Source organism: Ambystoma mexicanum, chromosome 1q (genome assembly GCF_040938575.1).
Source record: "Ambystoma mexicanum isolate Mex_15411 chromosome 1q, UKY_AmexF1_1, whole genome shotgun sequence".
Classification (NCBI taxonomy): domain Eukaryota; kingdom Metazoa; phylum Chordata; class Amphibia; order Caudata; family Ambystomatidae; genus Ambystoma; species Ambystoma mexicanum.
The window spans coordinates 1,123,181,191-1,123,206,550 of NC_090922.1; the positions used below are offsets into that span (position 1 = coordinate 1,123,181,191).

Below are 25,360 nucleotides of genomic sequence, written 5' to 3' on the forward strand. Positions count from 1 at the left end.
TGAAATCAAGGCGTCCCACGAATATAATTGCATGCGTATTCCATTTTTTGCTTTTTTTGGTGGGCGCGTACTATTCTGAGAATTATCCGAGTACATGCAGTTTATACAACACACTGCTGAAGGGGTTGGACTTTCTTTAATGTGTAGATAAAGTATTCTTGGTAAGTTTTACACAATGAAAACACTTGATTCTTTTCTATTTTACTGTTGATGTGTTTGTGAGTAGGTGAAAAGCTGTAGAAGTATATGTTGCTTAAGTGAAACATAAATTGACAGTTTCCACCAAAATAGGATACAGTGCAGTTTAAAAGATGGTTTAAGTGTACGTAATGTTGATTTACCATGGTTTGTGAAAAGAACATTGGAGTTGGTTGAGTTGTGGTCTATTTTACATTTTGTTTTTCAGACGCCTGTTTTGTTATGCTGCTTTGCAGTCTGGTCTGGTTTTTCAAGAAAGATGACACCCAGATACTCCTCACCATCTCAGGCAATTATCAAGCAGACTAAGATGACACCCAGATACTCCTCACCATCTCAGGCAATTATCAAGTAGACTCCGCCCGGATCAACAAAATATTCTCCATCATTCAGGCATGGATGGCCTCCCATGGCCAATGCCTGAACGATGAGAAGACAGAGCTCCTAATCGTTGGCTCCCCCAACACTCTAACTAAACTTGACCCTAGCTATAACAACATCACCATAGATGGCCACACCATCCCCATAGCCAAAAGTGTAAAAACCCTTGGCTTCTATCTAGATGCCAACACCAACCTTAGCAAACACACCAACATGACCGCCTCAGCCGCTGCCTACACCGGCAAGCTCATCAGGGCAGGCAGACCATTCCCATCACCCAACAGCTGCCTCACCCTTGCCAGGGCCCTCATACAATCCAAACTAGATTACTGTAACAGCTTGTACCTAGGTGCCAACCAATCCGTACTCAACAAGTTGCAGGTAATACAAAATAACGCCTTGCACGCAGCCCTCAACATTCCCAGACAAGAGCATATCTCTGCTACCAGGAAAGCCTGCAAATGGCTATCCATATGCCAAAAAATTGATCTAAAAACCATCTGCCTCACGTACAAATCCCTCAATCATCTAGCACCACCATATCTAGCTAACAAATTTACCCTGAAACCTGCTACCAAATCCACCAGATCCTCCAACACACTTTGCTTGACAGTGCCCAGGTTCCAACTAAAAAGAGCTGGAGGGATAAGCTTCACAGTACTTGCCCCCCAACTCTGGAACACCCTACCGCTCAACATCAAAACTGTTGAATCCTTCCAAATCTTCAGGAAGCAGGTCATCAGATGGCTCCTAAACAAAGAATAGCGCCATTAACACCAGACCCTGTGCGGTAACTGGTTCAGGTGCTATACTTATACTGAAAATTGTATATTATGCGTATTGTATATGCTCTGTATATTGATAACTGTATATATATGTATATTCTATAAACATGTACCAAGTATGCAACACAAAGATACTTCGCAACACTGTAACCAAATCCTTATGCGCCCCTCTACCCCTGGGTTTGGAGCGCCATACAAATAAAGTAAATACCAAATACTGTGTATGCGTCTGTGTATTATTTCTTTTAAAGAGCACTGTTTTTGTGGACATTTTATTTTGACTTTTCAAATAAGAACACTTCATATCTAGCTTATTTTGGAAGCTGGAATAAATTAGCGAAGATTACAGTACACATGATACACTTGAATGTTTGAGATTGCAACTGAGAAGTGCAGCTTGCTCTCAAGAAGAATACACCGACTTAAATTAAACAATTTGTTACAATTGCTCTCTTTCTTTATAATGGTAACAGAACGCATTCTATGACAAGACAGGAGGCTGGCATTATGCTTTATCTTTCTTTAATACTGCCACAACAGCTTTTCAACATCTATTTTTGTGCTTTTTCTTTTTTTTTAACAAATAAAATAGCCAATCCGAAGTTTAAAAGTTTCAAACCAGAGTCTTACATCTCGAAAAACTCTCAAACTCAAACTCCCATGCAGCTCCGGGAGTGCCGCAGTCCTGACCCTATCCCATGCTCCAATGCGTTGATAGGTCATCCTATAAGAACCCTACTGTCCCAGGTCCTTTCCTCTTTCTTTTTGCTGCCATGAGATAAGTACATCATAATTCACTCTCTTGTTTAAGTAATAGTGATAGCAGCGTAGTATAGAACTTTGTATTAGAAGCGCGTAAGCCATGCAAATGTAAACTATTTATCAGAAAGTAAATACAATTCTTACAGCGAACTAAAGTGTACCTCAGTGCTTTAGTTTCGTTTTTCTCTCACGCGTTTGCGTCAAGCGCCGCACGATATTTCTGTGAAGAGGAGGCGGGGCAGGCGCTGCGAGCGAACGCGCTCGCCGCAGGCTCCCTGCTCCACTCATTGGTTCCGCGCAGTCGAACAGGACGTGCGACAGGACCCAGGGGAGCGAGAGGAGCTGATGTCCCATCATCCCCTAGGAGGTCTTCCGCCGGCAGCGCAAAGTTTTCATTGCGTTGCGTATACCGAGTGAGGAGAAAGCGGAGCGACACGGTCTTGGAGTGACACGGTCTTAAAAAAAAAGAAAAAAAAAAGAAAAGTATAATCAACATTTCCAGCGGAGAAAAAAGGGATTCAGACTAGAATTGTCAAAGGTGTCTAACCTTAATCCCTTGCTGACAGCACAGCAGTTAGCCTTGCTAACACTATGGCTCTTTACAAAAGTCCCGGTGCTACTCCCTCTACCTCACCAGACTGGTCAGAAGAGGATGGGAAGAAAGTCCTTACCAACAGGACTCAGACCTGTCACAGAGCTTCAAGCAGGTACTAGGAGATTCCTTGACCAAAGCGGTGTATCAAGGCGTGCAGCCTATTACCCAAAGGCTGGATATACTGGAAGCTGTTTTTAACGAGCAGCAAGCTCTGCTTGCAAAAAAGAGAAAGGCAGAATGCCAAGATGAAGAGCTGTCAGCCAGACACCCCGAAGATGGGGTTGAACCCAGGGGGAGGAAAGCGGCTCGCAAGAGTAATCACTCTGTGACCCCCCCGAGCAATCTGAATAGGGAGGATTCCACTCCCCAAGAGAATAGCGACCCTGTCGTCAGGCTTAAAAGAGCCTTCCTGGAGAAGAAAAGAAGCCAGGACAGACCCCCTACCCCAGGGGTGAGTAATCCATGGGACAACGATGAAGGCTACATGCCGGATGATGAGGGTGATGAAGTAGAAGAGGATCACCTTTACGAAGAGGTGATAGATCCTCAAGAACCTGAGAGTTCAACAGATATGTTTGACCCGGAGGCTATCAGACACCCTAAGTCATCAGAGTGGGTCCCATCACCCAGAGTGGCAGCCTACATGGCTCAACGTATACGCAAGCCACTGGATAGAGAAATAAGATCGCGGATGCGGTCAGGATGCCCTAGACCGGAGTTTCCAGGCAAGCTGGCCGACACTCCTGAACTTGACCCCAAAATGGTCACCTTCGTTACAAAGACGGCTAAAGACATACGCAAGGGCGTAGACGGAGCCTGGCGAGGGTGCCAAGATAAGCTCCTCGACCTAGCCGGCCCTTTGGCAAAGATAATGGATCTCGCGGAGAAAGCAAAGGTCACAGGTACTCCTGTAGATGCTTCCGTGTTTGCCAGTTGGGCTCAGAGAGCGTATGCATCTTGGGAAACGCGAATTGTGCATTATCAGCCGAGAGAAGAAGAGGTGTTCTTCTTAAGATCGACAGTAAGCTAAGCGACCTAGCGTCGTACGAGGCAGGTGAAGGAGCAAGAGGCCTACTTTTCGGCGAGGCATTCGCTAAGGAGATGGCACAGTTCGTGGGAACTTATTCAGCTCTTGAACGAGCACAAAGCTCAATCAAAAAGATTTTCCCCACTCGAGTTTTTTCCAGGACCGGACGTTACAGGGGTCGTACGTCCGGTCGGTTTAACTATCAACGAAGACCCCAGGGGCCGGGCGCCCAATATTGGGAAGGAAGACAACAAGACACATTCTTCCCGGCCAGGTCCAGATTTCCCAGAGGACAAAGAGGGAGAGGTGCATACCAGCAACCAAATGCCTCAGGAGGAAAGTGCAATGAGAGTTCGAGTAGGAGGGAGAACCCTCCAGTTTCTAAGCGCATGGCAAGCATTATCGCGTGATGCATGGGTACTGCGAGCAGTAGCAGGATTACAGCTAGAATTTGTGGGGAACCCAGTTCAGAGATCAGAACCCCATTTTATTCAGATGCCTCAAGAAGAGGCAAGGTTGTTGAGCAGCAAAATTCTCCAATTAGCAGACAAAAATGCTATAGAAAAAGATACGCAAGGAGGGCCAGGCTTCCTCAGCAATTTATTTCTTGTCACAGAGAGGGCAAAGTATGCCCTGTCATAAACCTGAAGATACTGAACGAATGGGTGGTTTACAATCATTTCAAGATGGAGGGCATTCATCTACGCCGAGATCTCCTCCGGACGGGGACTGGTTAGCGCGATTAGACCTCAAAGACGCGTATCTAACGATTCCGATCACTCAAGAGTTTCAGAAATATCTGAGGTTTCGGTGGGAAGGAGAGATATGGCACTTCACGTGTCTTCCGTTCGGACTAGCATCGGTGCCTTGGGCATTCACCAAGTTGATGAAACCCGTTGCAGCAGCCATAAGAGAGCGAGGCATTCGCATAATCATTTACCTAGACGACATTCTCGTCATGGGTACAGACAAAGTCACGCTTTCCAAGAACGTGCAATGGATATTCACGCTCTTGACCTCGCTAGGATTCCTAGTAAATTTAGACAAATCTCAGCTAGTGCCAGTGCAAAATATAGAATTCCTGGGTTTCAGTATAGACACAAACAAAGCAACCCTAGAGCTACCACATCACAAAGTGAAGGCGATAAAGAAAGAGCTCAGAACAGTTATAGCAAAGAAAGTCATATCTCTTCGAACTCTCGCAAGGGTAGTTGGCCTGCTAGCGGCTTCGATTCAAGCGATTTTACCGGGTCCACTCCATTATCGAGCTCTACAGAGGCTCAAGATAAGACACCTAAAAGGGGGGGTAGGATATCACCAGCTAGTGACCCTAGACCCAGAAGCGATCTCGGAACTCCACTGGTGGCTTGCCAACATCGAGGCCTGGAATCGCCGTGCGATTTTCGGAGACTCACCGGACATCGTCACAGAATCAGATGCAAGCAGGTCCGGATGGGGAGCCAGATGCGAGAACTTAGAGACAGGGGGGAAGTGGTCAGAACAGGAACTAGAAATGCACATAAATTGTCTCGAACTTTTGGCAGGGTCCTTTGCAGTGCGAGCATTTACAAAGGACAAAGTTCGGTGTTGCTCAAAATGGACAACATTTCAGCAGTGCGTTATATCAACATGCTGGGAGGAACGAGATTGAGAATGCTAGCAGAACTAGCGAAAGATTTTTGGCACTACTGCCTTCAGAATCAAGTAGCAGTCACAGCAGAGTATCTGCCAGGGACGCTCAACGAGAGAGCAGACTGGAATTCAAGATATCTTGTAGATTCAAGCGATTGGAAACTACACCCGAGTGTGTTCAACAGATTGCAGAACCTCTGGGGTCCCGTTCATATAGATCTATTTGCATCCAGACTGAACGCTCAGACGCAGACTTATTTCAGTTGGAGATTAGACCCAGGGGCAGCGGGCACAGACACCTTCCTCCAACCTTGGAACGGAACTCTGAATTATGTCTTCCCTCCATTTCTCATGATCTCGAGAGCACTAGCGAAAGTGCACAGGGAGCGAGCAGACCTATTGATAGTCCTTCCCCTCTGGAGGTCGCACCCCTGGTTTCTAGTAGCGATGGAACTTTCTACGGATTTTCCGAGGATAGTTCCACAGCAGCAGGACCTTCTACTAGACCCAATCGGGAGAATTCACCCCCTAGTAGCGACAGGCACCCTGCGATTGATAGCTTGCAGGGTTTCAGGAGAAAGTGGGAATTGCCAGGCATTTCGCAACTCGCTGCAGACTGTATCAGAGATTCATGGGCGCCTTCCACCATCCGGAGCTATAACACGGCATGGAAGAGTTGGGCTTACTGGTGCACAGAGCATGGTTTGGATCCCGTTTGTGCCCCTGTAGTACAATTATTGAACTTCCTAGCAATGAAATTCCAAGAAGGTAGTGCCTTCAGGATGATAGGTGTACTGCGGTCCGCGATCTCTGCAGGTGACGACATGGTAGATAGTAAAGCTATAGGAGAACATCCGTCAGTCTTGCGTCTTTTGAGAGGAATGAAATTAAGAAAGCCCCCATTATGGGATGTCAGGGAAATTTTTCAGCTGTTTCTAGCATTGCCAGACAATAAAGATCTATCTCGATCGCAACTCTCTGGCAAGCTGGCAATGTTGTTGTGTCTCACAGCATGCCGGAGAGTTTCCAATGTAAAGGCGCTAGAGATAAACAGGAAGATATTCTCTCCAGAGGGAGTAGCATTTTCGATACCTAAAAGAACAAAAACAGACACTCGAGTGATTTCATACCCCTATTTTACAGAAAATAAGAAACTGTGTGTAGCCCAATGTATTAAAGATTATGAAACAGCCACAGTACTTCTGAGACCGCGAGGCGTAACGCGACAATTGCGAGATGGGTACGTGAGATAATGCAATGGGCAGGCATAGACTTGTCACAGTTTGGGGCGCATTCAGCTAGAGGGGCGATGGCATCTAGAGCATTTGCAGCGGGAGTACCACTTCAAGATATAATGAAAGCGGCCGACTGGTCCTCCGAGTCTACTTTTAAGACTTTTTATTTCAAGCCAGTGTCAGATTTGGAAAATAGAGTGGTGGCTAGCTTTGAAGAAGCATAATGCGAGCCTCCTGTTTTGTCATAGAATAAAGATTGCCAACGCTGACAGCTCAGGAAGTCTTCATTCTATTAAAGACAAGGAGGCGAGCATTATACCCCACCCAGAAAGACTCGAAAGTTGATGTTATAATGTTGATATCACATGTTCAACTTTGTCCTATCACCCGCCCTTAAAAAGAATATGTTTCTGTTTTTCTAGGAGATGATCAGAAAGCAGCATGATCTCAATCACGGGACCGGTGAAGTGCTCCATGTCGTCTGAGAAGCAGCAGCGTTTGGTTCCAAGAACACTGTTTCAGTTATAAGTTGGAAGTTGGTTGTTGACAGTTCAGAACAGAGTTGGATTTGTTTCAGAGGATTTTCAAGGCAAGAAAGAAAGAGGAAAGGACCTGGGACAGTAGGTTTCTTATGGGATGACCTATCACCGCATTGGAGCATGGGTTAGGGTCAGGACTACGGCACTCCCGGAGGTGCATGGGAGTTTGAGTTTGAGAGTTTTTTGAGATATAAGACTCTGGTTTGAAACTTTTAAACTTCGGATTGGCTATTTTATTTGTTGTTAAAAAAAAAAGCACAAAAATAGATGTTTCAAAGTATAAGTTGAAAAGCTGTTGTGGCACTATTAAAGAAAGATAAAGCATAATGCTCGCCTCCTAGTCTTTAATAGAATGAAGACTTCCTGAGCTGTCAGCGTTGGCAATCTTTATTGTGTAGTGATCGTCAGATGAATGTTTATTTATCTTTGCGAAATCAAAATTATATTTAGTTTTTTTATGTAACATTTGGATTCGGGTAGTCAGATTCCTTTTTTTACTATTCTTGTTAGGCAAAACAGTAGATGGCAACTACTTTGCATTTCTTCAATACTTGGAATTATGTCCTTTGTAGGGAGGATGGCTCACCAAAACAAGGCTTGACAAGTGTTTGTCTGGGAGTCGTCGAGTGTGTTGTAAGATTGTTTTAGTCCTACTTTGGATGTTTGAGTTGGCTTTACATTGTGCGGTTTTTATTGATCATAAAAGTCTTATTTTAAAGGAGTGAATGTGCAGAGTTTCAAATTGATGGTAGCTATTTAGGTCCTGCTTCTAGCCCAGGAGAGCCTGGTTAGCGTAAAATCAACAACTACCAGGAACTACCATCAGCTCCTCAGGTGAACAGCTGCCATACAAACAGGTATATGTGACATTTATGCGTATGTGAGAACGTTAATAAACAAGAATTGGAACACATCTAACACACATTTAAAACATAATTGATCATACATAATGACAAAATGTTACAGTAGCATCTCCTGGTAGCTCCTGGACGCCCGACACCCAGGAGCTGGTCTTAGTTCCTGCTCATTGAATCTTAATTTTGAACCCTGAATGCGTTTGAGCGGGGGTCGGAGTGGCGCTTTTCTGTTATTGTTGGTGGTATGGTATATGAATTGCTGTTTGTGGCAAGAAGTCTTTGTTTATGATGATATGGATGGGTAGGAGGGGGTTGTTGGTGAGCCAATCTTTCGTCAAGGGCTCTCTCAGGTACCTGGAAGACTTTTTTCTTGCAATAATTAATTGTACTTACCAGATGCATTATCCAATGATTACGTGCCCGTCGGTGCAACAAGAAGGCATGTTCTCTCACAGCCTCCACGGCGTATAAATTTTCTTTGTTGCAAGCACTGAGCAACAAAGATCTAGATGGCGATACTTACATGTATGGATGTTTTGGTGTCTTTTGATATGCTATTAATGTGTTGCAAAAGGGCACTATGAATTTAAATGTTGTCAGTGTGTCATGTTTCTGTGTGTTTTGATACCTTCATGTGTGAGTTATGTCTTTTAAAACTGCACAAGTCATTCAAATTTGGTTGTGGGATGTTTGGGTGGTGAGCGGTGGGGAGGCTCTCAGGATTCCTTTTGATCAGGTAAAGGATGAAGGATGGGTCAGTGTTTTTGATGCAAATTTGTTTAGGATGCATGAAGCTTTATTGCATTTCTAATACACTGCAGGACTACACAGGGAGTCTTTTGAAACTGCACATTTAGTTAAAGTGTGTGTGTGGGATGCTCTGGTGTGTTTGATACACTCTGCAAATGTGTTATGTCTTTTAAAAGTGCATTAAATACATTTAGTTAGCTGTGGTATGATCTGGTGAGGGTGAGTTATTGCTGAGGGGGCGGAGGCTATGAGGATTACTTTTCATTAGGTAATGGATATACTGGTGTGTGTTTTGATGTTCTGTGAAAAAATAATTGTTTTTCAATGTATTTGTGATGTGGTTGCCCTGTAAAATGCTGACGGTATGCATGCAAGTAGTTTGAAAAGGATGGTAGGTAATGGCATTGTAGACCTGGTATAGCACGTTTGTTTAATTTACCAGGTTGCTGGTTGGGCACTGTATATTAGGTATATTGACAACTAAACTAAGAAAACAGAACATTTTAATGTTAATGTAGTGAGTGTTCATGTACCGGTGGGGGTGGAGGTGTGTGTGTGAGACTGATTGGTTATGGCAAACACCTTGTTTTTAGCTCTGTAGGTTTCACTGTTGGTTGGCAGTTTACTGTACAAGTACCTATGAGCAACCTCACAGTGGTACGAGTTTTGAGTGAAACTATATATAACACTCTATAATCGGGTGTTCAATGTCCACTCCTTGCATCCACAAAAAACCTATATCTATAAATAACTCATGTAATTAAAAGAAAGTATTAACTGTCTGCTCCTAACTGCTATGCATTTTTGTAACCAGTAGCTTTCTTTGTACCACGTAACTAAGACATTTTCCTTGGACCAACGTCTCAATGCCTTTGGGCTGCTAGTGCGCTTTATACATTAAAAAAAATAAACTAAGGTGACTTTGGGATTGCCCAGCTCATTGTCAGGTGGAGGAAACACGTCAAATTTTGTTTCATGTGTATTGGCAGCCCTTAGTCGTGCGTGTTAAAGTTAGTTCCGTAATGCCTTACTTTCTTGTGGCAGCATATTGTGTATGATTGTGTGGCATTGTCTTGTAGCAGATCTACTTTTGTCTGTGTGTAAGTGCGTTTGTGTAGGGACACATGTGCATGCGTTGGTTGCTGCAGAGTATTTTACACTTTGCCCAGAATTGCTTGCATTCCTTCCACGTCACAGCCCATGCGCTGTTGCCCAGTATTAAGTTAATTGTGTTGGTCCCACAGACCTTACTGTTCAAGCCTTCAATGTTGGGTGTTGTGCTTGCGACTGAGTCTGTTTGGCAGTATACACTGAATTTCTTTTGGCCCTATGCACCTACTGCACGTTTGGAATAATCTTTACATTTTAAAAAAGTGAACATCTAGAGTTTAGCGATGCAATTTTTGAATTTTTTGCAGCATGCACTTCTTGGGCTAAAGCGTATTGTGGTAAAAACAAAAATTCTAAACAGACAATTTTGAGAAATTGTTGGCTCAAGAAGGCATTTTTTTTTTAGCCTTTATAGAAAGCCTCATACAAAACATAGGTTTATCCAGCAATCATTTTTGGCATGAAAACGTTAATAAAACTAGCCTAGATTTGGCATGACGCCTGGTATTTGGCCTCATTAGTTGAGTAAAACTTGGTGAACTTTAATTGACAAGAATAAGAATTACAGAGCAAAGCATTTTCCCCATGTAATGTTTTGTGCAGAAAAGTGTTTTCAATGTGCAGAAAAGTGTTTTCAATGCGCACCAACAATATGTTCTAAAAACACACCACATTACCATTTAAAAAGCAATATGAAGTTTATATTTAAGCATACACCTGCAATCATATATTAAAATGACCTAAAAATGCACACCCACAATTTCTCTCATCATCGTCATACCACGCGTCACAGGAAATATTATACAAACTATCATAAACCGAAAATGCTATTAACATCAAAACATTTACACTTTAAAAATACAAAAAATGAGGCGTGTTAATGTTTCATCAATGATGGGATTATTTTTTGTGTAGTGTTAATCTGGCTTTACTTTGCTATGTTTTATGTTTAATAATAAGTTAAACACTAACGTTAGCATTCACAATATTTATGGACTTTGCATTGTTATAGATACAAAACTAAAGGTTTTGTTAATTTGTTTTTTCCACTGAGATGATATACATGAACAATTGCTCACAAATCGAATGAGTTTGAATCATTTGCAATACAGGCGTGTACCTGCTAAACCAAGTAATAATCTGCATGCCTTTTAAAGTCGTGACCCCACCTTTGATTGCTTCATGGCAAGCAGGAAGTTACCTACCGTAAATTGGGAGATGAGTGAGGGCAGAGTATAGAGAGAGGGTGTGAAACAGAGTGCAGGGGACGGGGAGTAGAGTTAGATGGAGTAAGGGAGATCAGCAAGAAGCGAAGGAAGGGTCCAGCGAGAGAAAGAGGGAAAAAAGGAGAGGCGGGAGAGTAGACAGACAATTGGATAGAACTTGGAGAGCCCGACAGTTAGAGGGGAAATCAGAAGAAATGAGAAGTTTGAAAATCCTTACAAATTCCCAGAGGGAGCTAGTTGGGGGAAGTCCACATCCTTTAGTCTACCCCCGGAGACAGAAAAGATTAAGACAGCAGGGGTTAACTTGAACTAGTGTCACAATGGGGTAGATCACACTGGGAAGTAGGGAAGGCTAGAGCAGAGGAAGACAGGATGGAGGTTGAGTAAGATGTTAGCCGTTCTTAGCTTGGCTGCACCCAAGATTTCCAGAACATCCATTGTTAAAGCCTAGTAAAATCATAAAACTTACTAAGTTTGTCATTGGATTCTTGGAGACATCTGAGATAGTAGGTATTTTCGTTTGTCACAATCTTGTGCTGGGTAGTGTCATAGTTGAATCACTCGATTACAGCAACTTAAACTTCTGGTTGGAAACCACAAGTGGACTCCCAATTGGGATAATATCTATTCTATACTAAAGGTTAACTTCCCCGTGTGTGCTTTTCCAACTTCAATGCTTACTCGTGTTCGTGTGAATGTATACGACTAAAACCTTTGCATTGTTAATCTGTGCAGCATTGTAATTGTAATCTAGTGTCGGTTTAGCGCACCCAACTGTTCCAGCAAACACCTTCATACCTGAAATGGCAAGATGAAGTTTCGATGTTTCTCCCCCCTTCCGGTCTTCATGTAAAGATTCTAAATCTCCGGAAATAGCAATAGATGTTGCTGTAGAAGGCGGACTGCAAGGAACAAAGTTAAAAACATGTAAGAATTGTAATTCTTAGGAGTGGTTTAGCCTAGTTACTTTCGATGTTACGGAGTTGTGAAACCTCATCCTTACGCAACAACAAATTTACATGAAGTACAGTTACAGTCTAATTTGGCACCTTTGTGCTAAAGGTTTATAATTAACTATTGCACAATAAAATAAAATAAAAACATTGGCACCTTCCCAATTGCCAATCCAAATTATTTGAATGTTAGGAAATGCAGGTAAATATTATGCTTTACAATCTTTAATCCAACTTTCAACAGGTAAGGCATTTTTCACAAAAACACTACATTTCCCAGAAATCGTAGGAGTTTTTGGTTGATCCTTTTGGGATAAAACCCTTATAAGATACAAACCTTTAGTCAAATCCTACAGACTTTTCACACTCAGGGCTACTGCACCCGGCTTGTCCTGGCACACAGGGCATCTTCATTTGTCAATGTTTCAGAATAGTCTGAATGGAGATTAACAAGAAAGTGTGGTACACTGTGGTCAAAGGTCTGAAGCCTGTGCATCATCAAAGGTCGACCTCAATGAAGAACAATAGAGTTCTAATGCTCCTTACAGCCCCTTTCTCCTCCCTCGTGTTTGGCCCTAAGAAACCAAGCACACAGCATGACATAATAGCTGGTCCTACAAGTGGGGCTCCACTGACAGGCTGCAGTGATTTTGGGGACGATACTCCCTTCCTGAGTTCCAATCTTGACTTAAACGGCTCAATGCAGCTTTCATCATGAAGGGGTCATTGCCACGTCTCAGACCCTCAACCCAGGAGGCTGAGCTCTGTCACTACAGATTCCAGCACGAGGGGGAATGCAGAGCATACATTTTCCATACGGGGCACACAGCCTAAGTGCATCAACTTTACCCATATACTGACTCAGTCATCCGTAGAGCCATGTGCCGGACGACATTCGACCGAACTTCAGTCAGCATCTGTAATCTTCAGAATGCATGCTATCAGTATGAGAGACAGACTATGTGGTGTACAGCTGTAGAAACCCCTCTAGAAGATGAGAAAGAACATTGAGGTGGAGTTCCCAAGGCCCACTTCTGTGGGCAAAGCCCTGGTCACTCCTGCCATAGATCCTCAGATCTCATGTCCGAGGTACAGATAGATCCTAAGAAGGGTATGGACTGTGTGGACAGATTCTTCCGTACTTGCTATCCTTGGCCAAGGCACGGCTCTATCAGGGTACATCTGGTGGCGATCTCCCTCTACAGCAGGTCTCCAGGCAGATCTTCACTCTGATCTCATCGACTCTTCAAGGACTTCCTCAAAGGACTTTTTTGATCTTTCCCACCACTGAAGGCTCCTGCCCCAGTGTGGGAACTGAACGTGGTGCTGTTTAGGCTCATGGGGGCTCCCTTCGAGCCTATACATCAGGCCCCTCTCACGTTCCTCTAGTGGAAAACGGTTTTCCTTGTGGCCATCACCTCTGCCAGGAGGGTAGGTGAGATCCAGGCCCTCTCCTGCAAACCGCCATACCTGACTTTCCACGACTTGAGGGTGGTGCCGCGAACGCACCCTCTTTTATGCCAAAGGTTCAGTCGGAATTCCACATCAATAAGCCTTTGGTGTTACCTGTTTTTTTTCCCGAAGCCTTATTCAGCGGCTGAAAGGGCCTTGCACTCGCTGGACGTTGCTTGTGCCCTGGAGTTCTACGTGACACGCATGAAGAGATTTCGGAAGAGGTCCCAACAGTTCGTGAACTTTGGTCCTGTGAACCATGGGAATCCGTTGTCCAAGGCTTCCATTTAAAGGTGGCTCTCAGGCTGCATCATGCACGTCATCGGTTGGCGAACCGACCGCCGCCCGAGAGCCCACTCCACCAGAGCGATCGCTTGCAACAACAGCGTTCCTGTCTGGTGTGCCCCTGCTGGACACCTGCAGGGTGGCTACGTGGAGGTCTACGCACACCTTCACAATATTCTGTGTCGACAGGGATTCCAGGAAGGAGTCCAGAGTCGGCCAGGCAGTGCTACGCAACCTGTTCGCTTGAGGGGGGAGTCTGTACCAGAGGTAAGAGTTGATGCTTCTGTCGAGCCTTGCCACCTCACGTGGTTGGGTAATGTTGTACTGCTATGTATTCGTTATTTATGAGCATGTGAATCCATGCCAGACCCCATGCTGGAGCCGGAACAAGTTACTCACCTGTAAACATGTTTCTCCAGCAGGGGTCTGGCATGGATTCACATGCAAACCCTCCCTTCATCCCCTGTGTGGCTCTTCCTGGTCATACTGCCACTTTACGTGGTTACCAAATCTGAAGATGGCTGCCAGAGGAGGCGTTTAGGGAGAGGACTGTCATTGGATAGGGGCAGTATGACCTAGAGGACAGTGATTGGTTTAAAGGAGAAAACAGTTTGTAAGTGATAGTGAAACTGTTTTTTCTTTTACCAAGTTTTCCCAGCTTGACGACAGGGAGTATTCATGCGCATGTGAATCCATGCCAGACCCATGCGGGAGAATAATAGTTACAAGTAAGTAACGTGTTCCTTATTCTTCGTTATTTGCTACTTATCGGCCTTTTTGTTCCTCCATCTCTGAAGGTGAATGGCTGTTTTAGCGTTTTTCCTCAGAATAATTTACTGTGACTTCTGACGAATATATTCCTATTGCCTGAAAGCTGATGACACATTGATTTTCATTAATTCAAAGGATTAACTCCCAGTATTTTCTTTAGCCATTAAACCTATATAAAATTACCTATCTATGTTAATTGATTTATAAGCCTGTCAAGGATATATTTATTTGGCATTTGCTAATTCTGCAGGATGCAGGTTATTAACCCTTTTATTCCTTAAAGGTGGCAGCCTTTCTTCTGGTTTCATTTTTTCTTACTCACTGGAGTAGTACCTCAGCCTATAACCGGGGAATTATAATACATGTCATGTTTATTGGTTAACCCATATAGTGCTCCCTTAATGAATAACTCTTATACAATGTTTTTAGTTGTGTAATACTAATGTGCAGAATGACTTGCTGATACCGTGAGCCTCCTCAACTCAGATCAGTGTAAAAGCTTTTCAGAGAAATGGGAAACGGCTTCTTTATATGTCTATCAATTGAAATGATGGCCTAGAGCGCCTTTTGTGCAAATGGGCTTTGAAATTAGCACTATAAAAAGGACAGACAAAGAAAGTACATTGCATTAAATGTACTTTTTTGAAATGAGTGAAATTCCTATTTATTGTCATTAATATAGTTTCTCCAAACTAGATAATACAGGGTAGCGATAATTCTTTACTTTACTTCAACTTTAAGCAGAAAAGCCACATTTCACACACATCTACATTTCTCATAAAACGTGTTAGTGTCAGTGGTTCCTTTTGGGATCATAAATTAAATCCACATGACCCTTCAATCCAGTCCTGCAGGTCTTGTCCCTGATGACCACACATCCTGTCTTGTCCACCTCCTCTTTCTTTTCTGCAGAATTCTACACGCTAAGGAAATATCTGATGTGCTAACCAAGGGATTCCAGATCCAGCCAGTTAACATAGTCAACAATTCTCAGAACCAGAAACCATGCAACTAAATGGGGAAGAAATGATTTGACCGAAAGTTCAGCAATTAACTCATGGAGGCAGTCCATGATCAGTACGACTTTGGTTAGCTTCTGGAAACAGAAGACTAGCATTACCACCAGGATGTGACAAAATGAAACAAAAAATACTTACAATGGCCTTGAGTGAGACAATTGAGTGACACAATTGACATGTTGAGCAACACATTTCGCAATCCGTGGGTAGGATGATGCTCGCCTCCAGGTTCTTTATGGAATTAGCACAGTTTTTTACTGCCAAGCATAGGTAAATCTATATCGTGTCAGACCAGAATAGAACGTGGAATCTGGGACATCCTATTCATGGATTTTTATTATCTTATTTTACAATTACTCTGACCTTTAGGCCAGCTTCAATGAAAATAACAAATTAAAATAAGGAAAATTTAACGAGAAGTGTTAAGTTCCCTATTCTAAAACTCAAATGTTCAAGGAACGGGTATTCTCGTCTGGATGTATACAAACAAAGTCCATCTCCCAAATACTATACTATCCTACCACAGTTATAGAAAAACAAACACACAAAGTCTGAAGGGTTTAACTAAAAGATACTTGACCTCTGCTTTTGTTTCTAGTTTTCTTCCCTGGATACATTGCTTTTCTAGTGCCATTCAAATGGCTAAATGTTCCAACTATAGTCCCAAAAAAAATCTTACTTGAGGTATTTGTCTTTCTCCTGACACCTCTGGGTGCCATGTTCACCCCACTCTGGAATTTACCCCTCCAGTGCTTCACACACACTTCCATTCCACTTGGGCTATTCCTCTCTTTTTTCTCTTTCATATCTGCTCCAAGGTGTCTTCACACTCTTCCCCCTTTTCTGGGATCCCTTGATTATTGGTTCCCTCTCTTGGGGTATCTTCACTCTCTCTCCTTTTCTTGATATCTCTTCCCTCTCAGCCCTGCTCTTGGGGTATCTTCACTCGCTTGGCTTAGCTTCACTCTGAGGAAGGGGGCGAGTCTCTTACATGACTCCTTTGCACTGGCCTCACCTCTTCCCGCTTCTTGCCATCCAGGAGTAGTCAGGCCGCCCACAGTGCTTCACTGGGTTCCTTAAGGTTGTCTAGCCCCTTCCACGGACTGCTTTTCTTCCAACTCCTCTTTGCTCCTCTGGACTCTCTCAGGTTTCCCTCTAAAGCAGAACAGGTTAGCTACCAGGTAGCCTGCCTTCTCATTTGTCAGGCTTCATCTCCACTGCTTTCCCTTAACCAGCGCTACAGGGAACCAGTCCCCAGCTGAGACAATTTTCAACTGAACAGGCCGTACTTTTATTCGGTCCTTTCTCCCCCTAGCCAACTGATTGCCTAAAATGTCCGGCTTCACCATTGGTGGATGTAGTGCTTACATCATAGCCTCCCAGGGTAGGTCATCCCCTGTTGGTCAGTTTGAATAAAAGTTGAGTCAATTAAGAGTTCCAATTAACTCTCCTATATACAAGCTCTACTCCAGTTTACCTTGTTTGCTCCTCTGGCTAGATGGTAAGTATGGCTGTGTGTTTCTCTTGCTTTATGAAAGAATGTTTTGTTTTATTTCCACAACCCTTTGTGGTGTTGTAGATGTTTAATTAATTTGGAGTCAGTTTCCCTAAAGTCCTTAAAGGGGAATTGAACCCAGGTCTTCTAGATGGGAGGTGCCAGTTCTACCACTGTGCTATTTCAGCTTTGCAGCTATTCAGTTGTGAGGGAAGCGGAAGCTCTTTCCTTGCATCTGGTAGCAAGTCTTGCCACTCCTCGTCCTCTTCCTTCGCCACCACAGGGATTCAGCGATATGTCAGGTCACAGAGGCAAGTATTATGATTGTTTAAAGCATACTCCTCTCCAACCAAGCCATATCCTCAATCAGCTTAAAATCGAAATCTATAAAAACTAAATCCCATGACCAGTCAGTCGCTTTAATGATATCCTCCAAATGGATTCTACCTCTGACCAAGCTGAACCGAAACATTTTTATCAATACCGGCCGGCTCAATCAGGTTCCAGATAGCTAAAGTAGGTGCAAAAATGACCGAAATGGGTGGTGCAAGGCAAACCGCAAACAGCTGCTGCTTAGCACCATGGGATGAGCGGTCCAGTAAACAGTTCATTTTCATTCAGGAAATGAACTAACCAGTATGCCGGGTGACCTTGGAAAGGCCTGGTATGATACAGAGCCCAGATATCTCTTTGTATGAAAACAGCGTGAAAAGGTGTCCATTTCCAGACAATACTATCTCTATATAAAATCCAGGGCTTTTAGACCCAAAACAGGATATAGGATACAGAAGCATTGTCAGTTTGCCCAACAAGGATTTCTAGCAGAGTGTTGAATTGTCCCATCACTCTGTAAAAAGATGCACCATAGCATTGACTTGAGTACCTGCAAGTGGGCGCATAAGGAAAGCAAATTCACCCTCAAATGTTGGCAGATAAAGAGGTTGTTTGCGCACTGAGCCACCTTATTACTCTTAGAGGTGGAAGGGAATCCTGAGTCTCTTGAGAGAAGCAGTCAATGAAAAAAGTCCTGCCTCCAACTGAAACACAGCGCAATACAGTGATCCACATGTGGCATATGTGTCTGTCTGCAAAGCGTCCCGGACCTATTGTTGCTTTGCAACAGTGGGGGATCCAGCTCCTATTGCTGAAGTTCTTGAGATGCCTGGGATTCCTGTCTTCTACCACATTGGAGAGGAAGATTTCAACGGTTCTCTCCCATATTTGGCAGATTCATCTGCAAGAATTAATGTCAGAAGTCGTAGGCCACCTCTGTTTGGAGTCTGGATCAAATGCTGCCCAGATATTTCATGCAACATAAAGCTGATATGCTGTCAATGTTGAGAAGGATGCAAGCTTTCACGCGGCTTCTGCACGGAGGTCCTGTTGCAATAAAACTGCCAAGCATTTGATGCAGAATCAGACCTGCTGGTGTCTGATTTGATCACGGGTCTAATATGTCATGCTAGTTCCAGGCACCCATGTGCTTCAACCACCAATGGAGTTCAGTCGTGGCTTTCAAATTCTGGAGAACCAATTAAGCGTAGGACAAGCCTTGCAGTTGATGTCTGGTCGAGCCAATGAAGTGCCCAATACTCGAGTGAGCCAGGAAAAATCAGGAGGTGGCCAAACAAAGCAGCACCCTTACTGGTTTTCTATGGAAAACCTTGATGTAGGGTATATATATCTATATATAGCTCTATATCTATATCTATATCTATCTATCTATCTATCTATTACATGGCCTGCAGTAGCAGCCATGTAGTTATGGTTAAGTTGCTAAACCCACAGGAAGAGCACTTTTTGGGTGGCTTATAACTTTGCTCCCCCTGGACGAATCCTCACGAAATTTGGCAAATAAAAGTATATGGCCCACTCTGAATTTCATTGCAAAGTTTGGTGAGGTTTGGTCAAAGGGGGGCAAAGTTATAGGGGGGGTCCCAAAATTTCTTTTTTCCCTATAGACTGAATGGAGAACAAACTTTGCTCATGCCTACAGCCCAAACCTCTGGATGGATTTTCACCAAATTTGGGGCAGGAGTGGCGGCTTGGTCCCGAAAGTGTGCTTTTGTAAATTTGGTGGCAATCCGTCCAGTTATTTTTTTTGAAACAAACAAAAAGTAGGTCCCAAAAAATGTGTGATATCTGTGTCCTCTCCGCAGACACATTTCCCTGTTCGCTCCAATCAATCATATTTGTGATGTAATCTTTGATGTCATGGGTGTTCGTCTAAGCAGTGCACAGTGGTGGCGCGAGTTATGGTTGCTTAGCTTACCATAACTGGCGAATTTCAGGGGTTTTACTTGTAACCATAAACGTCCCTTTAACAAAGTTTTTTCATTGAATATATACCTATATATATTCAAATAGATATCAATACCTGTGTTTGGAAAATAAACAGCCTATAATGTGCCTTTTATAATCACGGTTATTAGCTGTTATGTGTCTTATTTTTGCCTGTCTGAGTCCAACAGTTCATTGTGTGGTAAGGGCCAGGGACAGGTAAGTCAGAGGTGTTCCCCAACAGGGCCAGGTAACAGCACATCACCGACTACACGTCCTCTGGGACAACCCCGTGTGCGATAGCTACGCTGGATGCGGTCAAAGCATTTGACTCAGTGCAGTGGGAATAGCTATACACAGTGATTGGCAGGCTGGGCTTTGGGAAGACATACCTGAGATGGGTGAGGCTGATTTACACTCAGCCAAAGGCTAGAGTAAAAACTGGAAGACATATTTAAGACTCTTGGGAACTTGAGAAAGGGATCAGACAGGGATGCCCGTTGTCCCCGCTGCTCTACATCCTGGCCATGGAACCGACTGCCCAATACCTGAGGTCGGAGTACCTTGAGGCAGGCATTGCTATAGATGGGGATTACCACCTATTATCGCTATACGCTGATTACCTTGCTGTACATCGAGAATCCAGAAGACAATCTGGAACTGCTTATCGAGGCCCTGAAGCTGTTTGAAGGGTTGTCGGGGATACAGATTAGCATGGATAAGTCCTCCCTGTTTCCATTAGCCGCTTTAGTGGTTAGGAGTGAACATACACTCCCGGTCTTGTTGGAGTTAACATATACCACAACACTGCATTAGAACATGGGGATAAAGCACGAAGGAGGAATTAGAGTCCACACTTTGAGCTGTATTATCTGGCAGGACAGTTGCAATTTGTACTAGCCTGGCTGGCTGAGGACCCCAACTGCACCGCGGATGTTTATGCAAACCTTGCCGCATTATTACCTTCAGGAAGGGCTGTGGACCAGAAGGCCAAGGGCTCGTGTTAGATCGACCCTGGTGTCCCTGGGGGTTGGGGGGGGGGTCGCTTGTGGGATAGCGCACTGATGGGTTTGGGGGATCTGATCTCTTCTCAGACTGCCCTAGTGTCAGTGGTGTCCTTCTCCGCGGAGGTGCGGCAAAGGATTCGAGGCGCCTGGGAGCCCTGCGGGGTGGCTACGGTAAGGGACTTATTACGGCAATCCGAGTTTATATCATTTGTCGATCTAGGCGAAGGTACGGGGCTGCCCAGGGGCCAATATTTAGTATACTGCACAATCAAAACTGAGTTGATGGGCCGTAGGCCGGTGTGGAGGGAGTCATTAGTAAAGCATGCAGTGGTAGACACCTTCTATGACATCACAGACGGAAGACACACCATATCAAGGATATAGGCGTTATTGCTCACAGGAAGCACCCCAGCCCCATTGGTAATTAAACACAAGTCGAAGGTAGACTTGCGTGGCCCTTTTTCGGATGCACAATGGAGGGATGTTCTGGGTTATCACAAGAGTGTCCAGGAGTGCTAGATTGTAAATGATTCAGCTGTTTGTGACACATAGAGCTTATTTAACCCCCTTACGACCTGCGTGATTTCCGGTTGCAGGCACTAGATTATGTCCTAGGTGTGGTTCCGAAGAGGCGGGCATGCTACATATGTTGTGGGAGTTCCCCGTGGTGTGTGAGTACTGGGATGGTGTGGCTGCCAAACTGCAAAAGTGGAGGGCTGACACTGGATGTCCTCTCACCAGGGGCGTGCTTGCTAGGCCGTTTCCCTCGCCCGAGGGGACCAAGCCACATTCTTAATATGAAGGATTTGGCATATATTCTGGCCAAATGCCAAATAGCAATGGCTTGGAAAACACAGAGGTCCCTAAGGTGGATGACTGGTGGAGGGACTTAAGGAAATGGGCGCAGGCAGAAACTGAAGTATGGAGGGAGGCGGTGCACCTTGACCCTCCGGCAGCTGCTGACGGGTGTCTGCATGGATAGGCCTGGTGCAAGGTTTATACGTTCCGGAGGCCACCGAGATAGTTACGGAGGCCAGCACGCCATGAGATAGGACGTAGATCACTGATAGGGTAGATTGTGTATTGGGCGGAAGCTAGCGCTTACAGTGAGCTAGGTGAACTCAAGACACAGGATATGGCTAGCCGCAAACTAGAGGACCGGTACCAAGGAGGGTTAGGGAGGGTGGGAGGGTATTAGAGTTTAGTAAGTTTGGTTTGTTATATAAACTGTAGTTGTGAAATTTTGGTTGTGGTTATTGTTTGTATGCAATGTGTTAAAAGGAACACAATAAGAATTGTAAAAAAAACAAATAAATGCTTCGAAAAGGGATGTCGACTTGGCGTGTTTGTAATATTATCCCTAGTCTGATGTCTACTGTACCCATGATCCCTCACGTGCCAAGTTACTCAGATTATTTCTTTCCACCATCGTGGTTATACGTCTTTCACAGAGTCCTGTAGCTATGCTATCTTCAGAATTAATTACCGTTATTTAACTTTTTTGACTGTCAGCACGCAACAGATTCTCGACGGATGACTGATTTCGACTGCCGAATCAGACGATCGTTTCCGGCGACAGGCTTTGGCCTACATCAGGCTTCGGCCTAGCAGTAGGGAGAGTGAGGGGGCTGATTCCTTATCTATTAAAGAATGGATACCGCCACTACTTATATCGGTATGTGGTTTTTCTTCCTTTATTATCAGAAAAAGGTGCCCATGCACAGAAAAAAAGTGGCCATGAAACAGAAAAAAAACACTCCGTCATTTAAAGTATACTGCAAATACTCTTGAAAGATGTGCCAGACTGTATTAAATCTCTCTCCATTTAATTCTTAAATTAACATTTCAGCCCTTCTGGGTGACACGTGTTTCGGCTTCTGAGCCTTTTTCAAAACCGGGCTATATTTCAAACATGCTATTAATATTATGCATAGACATTAGTAAGCATTATAGATAAAAATGAAAATGACAGAAAATGCGCGTTGGAAGTGTAAAGGATTTGTTAGGGAAGGTAAAAGAAAGAAAAAGAAAAGATAAATACAAATCATGTTAGCATGTCTCTCATATGTCACATGTTCTCATGTATTTATCTTAAATATCTGTTTACAATGTATTATTTATTCTATACACTGCAGTTTGTTAGTGGAAAATCCCTCAGTGAGATCAATCTCGTGTGCGTGTTTAATAAACAGTGCATGGTTGGAAAGTACTTTCTGCTTCCTTAGCTTCCTTGCATTTTTATTTGTGTTTCACTTATTCATACTTTTATGTCCTTCTCCTTTTATTAATGGGTTAATCCCTACTGCAAAAATATACATGATCATGGATCCTGTAGCGCCCAATTGTATAATAGCAGTCTAAATAAGTCCCATAACTTATTAGTTAGTGCACTTTACCTGTTTTGTGCTTTGGGTCAATTCAAATGCTTTGCCTTCCCATTTTATCTACCGTATCTGGACAATCTTGTAAAGTTGGATTGTTTCGTGTGTGTCCCCAAGTCTGATCTATATAATATCAGTCTGAATTCTTACCTGTTGTCTTTAGCGGCTTGTCACCTGCACCGAATGTTCGCGTCTTTTTTATTTACTTGTCACTATCTTATAGTTCCTAATGCCTATTACTTTAGGGGCGAAACGTTGGCTTAAATGGTACGTGACACGTTTTGCGGGAAGTAAATAGTCTCATATATTGCTTATGTTCATGTAAAAGCCATGGGTGTTTTCTTTATAATAGCATAACTTTTTTTTATATGTTTCATGACTATTGGTACTCTGCGCTCTATTTTACGTCTTTGCTCTTGGATGGCTAATATAGCGCCATTTATATATGGCATGCATAATTACATAAGGCATTTGGCACATGGCTGTATAGCTCGCACAGCAGTCAAATTACGCAAATTCATCAGCTCCATATCTCCCAGAGCACACATCAGTGAACTTGCCCTAATGGGGAGGACATGCATGCATAGCTCTTGTAAGGTGGCTTCTACTACATGCTTTCCAAATCCATTTCTCCTTCTGTGGTTCCATGCATTCACATTTTTAACACAGCCTTTCGCTGGCTTGGACTTCCCATCTAGGATTTGCAGCAGGTGCCTAAAAAACGCTCCCTAATATTTCTGGCCTCAAAACTTCCAGGGCTTCCCAAGCACATTTTGCGGTTATTTAACAAACATGCTTTCACTAATACTATTACTTCTACAGTACAGAAAACACCATCACTGGAAAATGCTTGTCAGTACAAGCTTTCTTATTTTACCTCTTTCTAGATCAATATTCCTCCTTATCTACAATCATCCATTACATACACTCCACACTTACACAACCATATTCCCTCTACCTGCATACTCCTAGCATTTTAGCCAATGATGTTTGCATAGTGATTTTTTCATCTTAATACTGTTTTTAAATATTTTTGTTCTTGCTCTTAGCCTCACATATTATTTTCCTTTTGTACTATCTGTCCACACACCCCTTGCCCCTGTTCTCCCCACATGCGCTGTTGCTTCTTTTACTCTATCGATGCTACAAAGTTAGGTTGGAGGCCTTCTGGCCTGTAGGTGCAACTTTCCTCCGGTAGTGAAAACTTCAATTCCTGGCAGACGAGAGTCGCACAGCTTCGTTCATCATCCCCAGTGCCTTCAAGGTATAAGAGACTTGTCAGCACAAGAATCATAACACACTGCGTTAATTATTTGTTAATTAAGTTCATTCTCCTTTTCCTGCTCTTTTGTCCTATACATTTCTTTGCAATATTTTATATTATACCACATCATGAACCCTGCTGGCATCTTGGGCATCCTTAACAAACACTTAGAAATATATATTGGTCGCCATGATACAGTGCCATTTTTCCGCAGGACTCCCTTCCATGTGCTTTGATTGATTCTGGCACATTTGCTCTATATGGCACATTTCAGAGATCTCGGCCTCTAAATGGACCTCAAATTGAGATTGACCCCCAAGTTGATTCAACCCATTTAACATTTAATTCTCTTAAACTTTCAGTTTCTAGATGCAATTGTGCCGCGCAACTTACCTTTCATCTCTAAGTTCACTCAAGATTGCCCAATCTGGTTGGCAATTGGTATTATACTTCAGAAATGTCAGTGACCCCCGCCAACTCAGTAAGTACTATTTTGGGGTTCCCCCATACCCGACACCACTATGCCTTCCTTTATTATCTCTCTGTCCAGGAAATCACTGAGCCAAATTCCCACAAATTATCAGAGCGCTTCATCAACACGCTCCACGTCCTGTATCACTTTATTGAGATAAATTACTATTGTACAAAATCATATTGATTTTTAGGTTATTACAGAGTAGGTTAAAGGACCATTTAGGTCCTGCTATTGCATACATGCTTCCCGACATTTCTACAATCCTGGTGCCCAGAGAAAAAAGCGGATGGGAGTATGTGCGACAGTTGTTATGAAGAGTTTCGTCAAAGCTCAAACCTCACTTTGCCTTGATATACACCAAGCTGCAAAATCCTGAGTATTAATATCAGTAACTCAGGTTCTCACTCTGATAGTTCTTAGTCATATATCCCTTTCCCATTATAATTAGATTTTTTCTAAACAATTATGGCGACAGTTCTTTTTTTACATGAGTCTCTCCTCCTCAATAGTATTATTGGGAAATTGTAATAAGTGCAGCAATCCCCAAGCCACTTTTATTTACATCTCCAATATGGAGCTAGGCTTTCATTTTCCAACTTCGCCAACTCAAACAATGCAATCACATTAGACAGGGTTACCACCCGTAATATTTTTCCGACTGGTCCCCACAGACTCATTAATTGGACTAATAATGATACAGTACTTTTTCATTTACCCCTATTCCACACTAGTCCTTCCGCTATTGCTGCTACAATTTCTATCATATACAGAAGAAGGAAAGATGTCTATTAACCTCCTTGTCCCACATAATAATATAGACACCAACATAAATGACGATTCCTCGGCAGAGGTCATTGCCACCATTTATAAACACCCTGCTT

At 43.4% G+C, this 25,360-nt stretch overlaps 1 protein-coding gene across 3 annotated transcripts in view; it reads right to left on the minus strand.

Annotated features, from left to right (window-relative positions):
* EEIG2 (EEIG family member 2) overlaps window positions 1-25,360 on the minus strand; it is an 847,845-nt gene that overhangs the window by 342,582 nt on the left and 479,903 nt on the right. For all 3 annotated transcript variants that reach the window (XM_069641869.1, XM_069641870.1, XM_069641871.1), the window contains one exon: window positions 11,896-11,999. In XM_069641869.1, the coding sequence (XP_069497970.1) occupies window positions 11,896-11,999 (104 nt within the window). The remainder of the gene's footprint in view (window positions 1-11,895; window positions 12,000-25,360) is intronic.